General features: G+C 45.0%; 2 protein-coding genes across 2 annotated transcripts; one reads left to right on the top strand and one right to left on the bottom strand.

Annotated features, from left to right (window-relative positions):
* Nucleotides 1-559: 559 nt before the first annotated feature.
* ankrd66 (ankyrin repeat domain 66) lies at nt 560-1,298 on the top strand (the record flags this gene model as incomplete). The annotated part of the gene is made up of 3 exons (XM_080012718.1): nt 560-698; nt 799-1,027; nt 1,175-1,298. 3 exons carry the CDS (start codon nt 560-562, stop codon nt 1,296-1,298), a joined length of 492 nt encoding a protein of 163 aa, XP_079868844.1.
* Nucleotides 1,299-1,522: 224 nt separating this feature from the next.
* Nucleotides 1,523-8,886, bottom strand: adgrf3a (adhesion G protein-coupled receptor F3a; the record flags this gene model as incomplete). Its single annotated transcript, XM_080012717.1, has 15 exons — nt 1,523-1,612; nt 1,706-1,741; nt 1,839-1,880; nt 2,085-3,452; nt 4,150-4,326; nt 4,444-4,628; nt 5,214-5,354; nt 5,479-5,742; nt 5,910-6,125; nt 6,715-6,839; nt 6,951-7,009; nt 7,171-7,277; nt 8,097-8,255; nt 8,714-8,726; nt 8,836-8,886. 15 exons carry the CDS (start codon nt 8,884-8,886, stop codon nt 1,556-1,558), a joined length of 3,000 nt encoding a protein of 999 aa, XP_079868843.1. The 3' UTR covers nt 1,523-1,555.
* Between the last annotated feature and the right edge of the window lie 355 nt (nt 8,887-9,241).

The raw sequence follows: 9,241 nt of genomic DNA, 5'->3' as shown, positions 1-9,241 counted from the left end.
CAGTAGGCCTTTAATTGAGTAAATTATGATTACATTTCCCATTCTTGTAAGTGCTTTCCAAACCCAAAACATCAAAAAAGGAATAGAAGTCTATTGTAATTAACCTACCAAGGTTTCATCAGTGATCAATTAATCATAATAAGTTAATGTTTTTTTTGTTTTCATCTCTTTAGAAATGGAGACTGAACGGCAACTGGAGAATGGAGAACTAAATACTTGTCTTTTGTCTGCAGTATATTAAACCTGAACTGTTAAATCAAAAGTATTTGCATTTTGGTAATAAATATGACATCAAATATGATCAAGTATACTAGTCAATTATACGGGCGAGACATGTTTTTTTTTTTAAATAAATAAATAAGATATGGTCGGCAAGAGCTTTATTTAACGGAAACAAATGCATCCACGTTTATAGAATTCAAGACTCGTAATAATAATCTGGAAGAATTAAACTCCGGCATTAGACCTGACATCCACTAGGTGGCAGCAGCACTGTTTATATTCCCTGTGCTTGTTCCATCTTGTGTTAAGCGTTGCTAAGCAACCGTAATGCTCGGAAATGACAGCGTTGCACCAGGCGGCAGCGGCTGGGGACTTTCATCTAATTGAGGAAATTCTCAGGGAAAAGAAATGCAACCCCAATCAGAGAGACATCGACTGGAACAACAAGACGCCTCTCCACTGGGCTGCGGCTAAAGGTATAGTATAGGTTTGTGAATAATTTATCCAATTCTGCCTTTAATGTCTGAATCAACTCTCATCAAAGTTGCATCTTAATTGCCCACATCCCACACACAGGACACACGGAGGCGGTGAGGATCCTGGTCCAGCACGGGGCGAGGCCCGGGCTGAGGACGGACCAGGGATGGACCCCCGCCCATTTCGCCGCAGAGTCGGGTCATCTCGCTGTGCTGCGTCTGCTGCACTCCCTCCACGCCCCCGTCGACAAGGAGGACCTCTCTGGAGACAAACCGGCACGCATCGCCCAAATATACGGGCACGAGGCCTGTGTTGACTTCTTAAAAAAGTATGTTGAACATAGAGTATGGCAATATTTTTGTCGAATTTCTGGACTGTGCCCCATTGTGTCTTATATCGAAATGTGGTATTACTTTGTCTTAACTTGAGCGGCACAGGGGAATGTTTTTTTTGTTTTTTTTTGCTCCTGTTGCAGTGCGGAGACGGAGGCCAAAGACTACCGCGAGGTGGCGGCAGAGAAGGGAGTCTCCCTGGACGACTCAGACGAGGAGTGGGGGAAAGACAGTGAACAGAACTGGGTGACAAAGGAGCAACACTAAGACGCGACGCGCCTCCTAGAGATAAACGAGTCCCGAGTCGTGGCTTTTGTGCGGCAACTATGGCCGAGCATTCGTTAACGTCCTGAAAGGTTGATTGCCGAAACTGAGAAGGTGATCCAGGCTCGGAGCGGGGACGAATCAGAAATGAAGTGATACAACACGGAGGAGACTGATTATATTGTTTACAGGAAAGGCCGCGGCCGCAGAATATCAGTAAATATCAGCTTTTGGTTTGCGTGAAGTTTGGAAGCTGCTTTTCACATCTTCTTCGTTGACGAGTCGAGGCTGATGGTGTTCGCGTTCGATGAGAACTTCTGCGGAAGAGACGAAGCGGTGCTGGATCAGTGTTAGATCAACGCGTGTTAAATGTCCTTTTTCCTCTTTCCTTGGTGTACCATGAAACTTACATATGAGCTGACACGTCTTATCAGTGCGTCCCGTGTCTGTAATAAATTCAGTCAATTAATTGATTAAACTCTCTCAACGACCTTATCCATTAGTAACTTAAAGGTAATATTTGAAGTCGCTGGGATACCGTACCGTTCTCTCCCCCAAACATGTGGTCAGCAAGATGAAGAAGCCCTGGAAATCATTAAACATAAGTTATTGAATCATTGGAATAGATTGACATGAAATAGTGCCGGCGGTTGCTGTGTTCTGGGTTGTGCTATTAACGAAGTGCTGAGATGAGAATTCAGCGAATCCAGAGTTCAGCGAAGGGTTCTGTGGGGGAGAATAACCGAGGTTCGGATTCAAGTTCAAATGGCGCGGCTTCAGATGCTGTACCTGCAGAGTATTCAGGACGATAAAGATGTAGTTGGCAACAAGGGCGATGTCTCCGTACGCAAGGTCGACGGCCAGGACGGCGAAGCCAAACATCCACGTTGTCCCGAAGACCGGAGTCAGGAGGATAACGGTGCGCAGGATGCTTTTGGCAAAGGAGTGTCCTTTATGGGTGCTGGACATTTCCTTGGGGTGATTCAGAATCTTCATGATGACCACCAGCATGCTGAACAAGTTGATAAAGACTATGATCACGACGGGTAAGATGAACGTATAAATGGAGCCCTTGAGGAGGCCGCCGTAAATCAGCCAGCAGCCCTTGCTGGTGTAGTAGTAGTTCTCGGCACCGCCTCCGTAGGTGATGACCGAGATCGAGACGATCAGAAACGGCAAAACGTAGCCGATGGCGAAAGCGATTCCCAGGTAACTCTTCTTGCTCGGCAAGTTGAAAATGAAGACCACCTGATAGAGGAGGAGGACGCTCAGGCACAGCATCCAAAAGAACATGGACAGAAAGGAGAAATGCTTCAAGATCACGAAGATCTTGCACCAGCTTTTGGAGATGTGATGTGTAAAATCGGAGACCAGGAAGCAGCAGTCGGCAACCAGCAGACACAGGGCGATGTTGATGAGGGCGGTGTGGCGCAAGCACAGGCTGTTGGACTTGACGATGATGTTCCACACGAGCAACTCCACCCCCAGGAACACAAGGAGGGAGACGATGGACACGCACAGTCCCGCGAGAGTTAGGGCCGTGGAATACGGGATGTCCTCCGCCATCTTGGACATGAGGATGCTGAACGAGGACAGATGCCTACATTCGCAGCGGCCTTCGTTAGCGGGGCCGCCCCAGTCACACCCGGCAGACGACCACTCGCCGTTGTCTTCATCCCAGAACACGCACATCATCTTGTAGTTGCGAGGTCGCTCTTGGTCCAGCTTGAAGTCTATGAAGACCTTCAGCTCCGGCGGCGGTACGGCGTCCAAGGTCGCGGACACGATGATGCCGTTGGGCTGCATGTCTTGGTGGCGGGGCAGGAAATCGATGAGGTTCCTGTATCCGACCGTCTTCACGCCGCCGACGCCCGGCCCGTCCACGGAGACGGAGTTGTTGAACACCATGTTCGCGCAGGGTTCCTGGGTGCACGCCTGAACTTCAACGTTCAACCTTTCTTCAGACGCTGCCTTGGTAAAATGGATTTGACTTATCAGGCGCTCAACCGTGGTCAAGTATTTTTCGGCCAGTGACGTGGTGGAACGAACATTGCGGAAAGGAAGCTTGTTGAACGCAATTCCCCCTTTCTGAACAGAGGGCTGCCAGGCCATATCAGAAGAATTGGCCAGGAGGTTGCTGGACGAGGCCACAATGTCCTGAAAAGAGATGGGGGGGGGGGGATTTAGTTAGGTCCAAATAAAGACTGAAAAACGAATAGTTGTCTTTTAACTTTAAAAGGTCTTCTGGTATTTTGTTTCAGATGGAAAAGCCCTGATCACACCAGCATTTATGGCCGATATTTTGCACCGAAGTACATTAATTTCGATGGCACTGGTTCGATCAGCATCAGCAAATTTGCTTGGCTAACTTTCGATAGCCAAGCAAATTTGCCTTTGTGTAGAGTTGAAATTTGGAACTTTGACAAAAATGCTAATTTTTTTGTGTAGACTATTGGCAAAACTCATTTGGCCATGGTGACCAAAAGATTCCAAAATGGAGGAAGTTTCAATTTTAGCTGTATCACACTATATACCCTTTATACGTAGTATAACGGCATTTTATATTTATTTAGTATGATTTACTACACAAAAGGGATGTCAAGGTTTTGAAGGCAGTTGTGAAACAGGTTTTTGTGAACTTCATAGCTCCCATTTCAAAGGGGACTACCATGCCTCACTGCCGATTGCTGATGTGAGCAGGGCCGAGAAATGTTGAAATGTCACATTCCTTCGGCCTCATTGGGATCCCTCAGACAACGCCGCTTTACAGAAATGCGCTCAGTTGACATCGGACCTTGAAAACAATTTATGTCTTGTGAACATTGAAACGATCTAGGGTCGGATCTCCACTCACTTCCAGTGTCGATTCGATGAACTTGTGGTCCAGCTTCTGCATGTTGGACAGTATGGAAACGGACGCGTTCAAGTTAGAGTAGGAGCTGATGCGTTTGGCGTCGCTGGTGGCGTTGGATAGCCGAGAAAATACTCTATGGGCGTTTTCATCGACCGTTCCAAGGCCTTTGTTTAGATTCTGTAACAAGAGTTATAGTTGTAAATTATGGGCTGTTGAAGGCCGCGCATGTTCTTTCAACTTCTTGTTCTTTTGACTTGAGATACTGTAGTCAGAGATGAGAGGTTCTGGTCTTACTGTCGTTTCTTCGAGGATGTTGAAGAGGTCTTTGTCCACGCAGTTTGACACTTCCTCTTCCCATTTTGCGTTTTTCGTGCAATTCCTGGTTCTGTCACCGGTGCTGCCGTGGCAACGCAGCACTGCGGTGTAGTCTGCCTTGGTATCGGGCCAACCGTCTGCGGCGCGGCAAAAAGCGCTGCCTTCTGTTTTTTCAACGGAAGAGCAGGATGTTATTCATGCAGATTCGAGTCAAGGCCTTTATCGAGTACAATCTCGGTCGCTACGACCACGGCGTGTTGATTGTTGGGTTGAAGGGAATAGAAGAGGGAGAATAGTTTGAAGAGTTTGATTGTCCTTGCTGCCTCACCCAGTTTAATTCTCAACGTATGGGACGTAAATTGAGACATATTCCTGTTTTTGAGATTTTTTTTTCCTTAATCTTGGCCATAAACACATACCGTGCAGGATTTTCAGGGACTGCCAATTGTTCAAACTACCCAGTATTCAGAAACTCTAATAGTCAGAAAAAAATTCAGTGAGAGATGGTTAAGTTTAGGTATAATTTTATTGATGGTTGAGTTTAGGTTTAGGGTGTTTTCCATGTTCAATGGAACATTTTTCGGACTATTGGGGTTTCGGATTAATGGGCTGTCGGAACAATGCCATGGCACCGGATTTTCCTTATTTGTAACGGAACAAACCAAAAGAACAGGGATTATTTTTTTTTTTAAAGAGAATGTAAGTATTTGTAAAAAAAATAAAAACAAACAATAATTTATATAACATACTCTGTATGACAATGATTTGACGTGATGCTGTTTTTGCTTGGTTCCTCCTGTTTGTGAAAACACACGCTATATATGCTGAGTTGTCGTCTGTCTCCAGACAGTTCACAGACGTATCCGCTGCATAAACGGTGGAGTCCGTACCTGGATAAAAACAACAAAGTATTTATATCTAATTGATTCATTCTTAAGCATTATTTTAATGGAGGAAATCAGTGACGACAATTACGCCCGATGCAGTCCGACAACTGAACGGTATTTGTTTTACCGGAGGCCAGCTGGAGCTCCTGGACTTCCGTTTTGTTTCGGCGAACGTTCCACGTCACATTGTAGGTTTCCGTGCTGTTCCTTATTTCGCACTTCACTCTCACGGCCACCGTCTCCGTGGAAGCCTCCTTGCAGCGTGGGAACTGGGGGTCGCTGATGATGTCTATCTGCGGCAGGAGCGCGATGTCCAGTTTGGTGCTGGCACTGTGCCTTATACTCACAACGGAACTTGAAGAAACTGGAATGAAGGTGCACGTGAAGATGCCTGGAATAAAAGAGGCTCAAAGGTAACGCTGATCAGCCCATGCTCTCCCCGTGTTCACGTGGGTTTCCCTCCGGGTCCCCCCACCCCCAAATGACGGAGGCGGACATACAACAGGTCAAATGCAGAGGAATAATTTTGTTTCAACGGCACGGCACCGCTCAACCCACCTGCCCATAGTTCTGATGTGTTATTAAGTAGAAGTGTGGTTCTCCTGCTCACTGTCGACACCGTGGACTCAGTGCCGTTGGTTACTCCGAACACTTCTTCCAATCTTGTCAGTTCCCAACTGGAAGTAGTGCTGACGTTGTCTTGTAAGTAGCAGCTGATGTTCTGAGAACTGTGAAATCGCACAGGATTCTGAGGCACCAATTGTTTCACCAGACCTGCGTTAAAAAATATGTTCAACTCATTTTATAAGCAGCTTGATTGTAGTTTATTCACATTTCCCATTCCTACATCAGGGTTGAAATCTGGCCAATAACGACTGATTCTTGTTTTTGTTTTTTTGTTTTTTTAATCTTTTTTACTTCTCTAGAATTTAAAGGGACGCTAGATGCGTCCCTTTAAATAAGCCTGCTTTTGGGACACTGAAGGTTATATTTCCCTAATTTCACAGGAGCTAGGCTAGTTGAACCCCTTCGCAGCCATGCATTACGCTAAGACAGTTAGCACGCAGCCTGTCACAATCGGCACTGGACAGAGAGATGAAGACAAAAGGCAAACTTCCAATTAAACTGGAATGGAAGGATCCACTGCACACCAGTTGCTATCACAATGACTTATTTTAATTTAAAAAAAAAAAGTAAATAAGCATTTATTGTTAATGAACAATAATCAAAAATAACAGCACTTCTTTTTTGTCAAGAGCTGTTATTGTAATTAATATTACAATAAAAATAAGTTTCCTCCCTATAATATTTATTTTTGCATATCTAATGTGCTTAAGTGAAAATTCAGTGTAATAATATTTACCTGTAGTGTTCAGGTTAATGCTTGCATTCATGAGGGTGCCCAAGGTGATTGCTTTTTGCTCCAGGTCCTTTGACTTAACCTCTCTGTTGATATTTACCTCAAAATATGCAGTGACACTTCCAGACCTTTAGTAAAATAATAACCAGGAACAGTTATACACAGAGGAGGTTGTTTTGGTTTTTTTCTCTGTTCAGTAAAACCAAATCAAATCGATCGTGGGTTTAACAAGTCAGTACCTGAACCTCGTGATTACGATGCTGTCAAAAGCCGTCAAAGTGCTGTACACTGGTTTCATCTGGGAGAGAAGGAGAATTATAAATCAATGTCAATATTACTGCCACAAATCGACAAGGGAAAGGAAAGCTTTGAGGCAGAGGCTTGGTGTTCTCCTTCTGTGCCAGTGAATACAGGCTAAAAAGAAATTCTATTCACAACTGTTTTCTCACCCGTACCTACCTCCTTTATTAAATCAGCACTGCGCTTTTTAAACCTCTCGGAGGTCGGGTCGGACAGACTGTCGTAGTACTGTTCCTCGGCCAGATAAACAGATCCGACGATAGTAACTGTAAGGAAAAGTGGGGTTTTTTTCGTCATGTGATCATTCCGTTTTAAAAGGGAGACGTGTCATCGAAGCTGCATCATGTAGGTTTTCCATGAAGACGCTGCACATTCCTCCCTCCATTCAAGGGGCGATTCGGCTGATTTCCACCAATGGGACGTCTTGAGGGCACTCTCTATTGGTACGTAATGCTATTCAACCCAGACACGACCGAGATCCCCAATTTGATCACAGCTTAACAGAGCTAGAATAAGAATACTTCTTGCTGAGAAGTAAGAACAAATTCCGGTGTAGCTGGGACCCGAGGCTCCAAGGGCCTAAAGGCGTAGCCGATGAATCTACCTCCCGTCGGACCAAACCAGGTAGCCATGGGATTACGTCCTATACCCCGATTGGCCAAAACCGACAAAACCAAAACTCTCCATTTAGCAACTCGCCTGACGTCACACCGTGGCAGCCAAGTGGACCAGCCGTCATTTCCTGGTTTTCTGGCCGCCACTTACTTTTATAACAGTTTGAATGTTTGGGGAAGAGCGATCAGCATTTTCGTCCCGGAACTGAAACCATTTGAATCTGCAAAGTCATTCTTTTAACGGGACACTTTGGCTGAAGCGACGTCTTGCGTTCATGAGGAAACCAACAAACGTCAACTGAACAAACGAACATTTGACTGTATTCGGCTAAAAAAACAAAAAACAACTTTCCCCGCACGTTTTTCCCCCTCGCGACTCCGCTTGTCGTCCACTTCTCCGCCCGATTCTTCTCGACGCGATTATTATTATTTTTTTTTTATTTCTCGAGGAATAAACATCATTTGTATTACCTCTTCCCTCCGGGTAGCACATTTCAGGGGATTCTTTGGGGAAGCTGCAGTCGAGGGTCTCGTCGTCGCAACACTCGGGCCGCAAATCGCAAACGACGCTGCTCCAAACGTGGCCCGACGTGCAGGAACACCCCGCACGCTCCCCGAGGGTCTCACATCCTCAGAGGGGGGGAAAGAACAATCCTTTCATGTCAGCACTTAGGATTTGAGATGTGAAAGGAAGACTGCTTCGCTTCCCTGACTATGTATAAAAAAAAATTTAAACAAAGCATTACTTGTTGTCATCTCGAGGTCCGTCACATCCATCTGGGCATCGTGCACTTGAAACGTCTTCAGCATTTCAGTTAAGTTTTTGATCGCACTCGCCTCGATCGTCAGAACGAAATAATAGATCTGCGTGGATCTATCTGAAACCAAAACCGCAACCGCAAACAAATGCAAAATACCACCAGACTGAATTGAAATAAAGCTGCTGGAGATGTGCACGAAGGGACATCTTCATTGGAAAAAACCTCACGAAGAGCATCATGCGCCAAGCTGCTCCAGTCCTCCGGAACCAAAACATGTTAAAGAGAACAAATAATAAATAACAAAAAAATAAATAAAAAACATTGTACCTGTACCCGAGGCCTGCAAAAGCAATAAAAAGGGTCACGGGTCAATAAATAAGTCACTCAGTTGAATGAGTCGACAATGTTTAATTTCAAAATATTTAATATCTGTTGAGTTATTGACTGACCAGTATGGAGCACAGTCCCAGAACGCAGAGAAATATACCGCACGCCCTCATTGTTCCCCTGCAGATACACAACACATGGGAAAGTTTACTACTCCTAAAGGAGGGCTGACGGAGAAAAAAGACAACCACTCATCAAGGGGGAAACAAAACCAAATAAACTCATGTTGACTCATGACTTCATGTTCACACTATCGTCCAGCGCGCTTTAGTTTGTGAGGGAGGACGTTCAAGCCTCAAGAAACAAGTTGAATTCCCTATTTTTTGAGAAAGAGAAACCCCCATTATAGTTGCGTATAGAAACATATTTCAAATAACAATTCTCACACTTTTTGTTTAAATTTTTTTTTGCGCACACATTTCACACCTCTGTCCAAAAAGTATAATCAAAAGAACAAAAACAGGGTTC

This window comes from Zeus faber (genome assembly GCF_960531495.2).
Source record: "Zeus faber genome assembly, chromosome: 13".
Taxonomy (NCBI): domain Eukaryota; kingdom Metazoa; phylum Chordata; class Actinopteri; order Zeiformes; family Zeidae; genus Zeus; species Zeus faber.
Note: the sequence above shows the minus strand (reverse complement) of the source record. Positions and strands in the feature narration are given on the sequence as shown.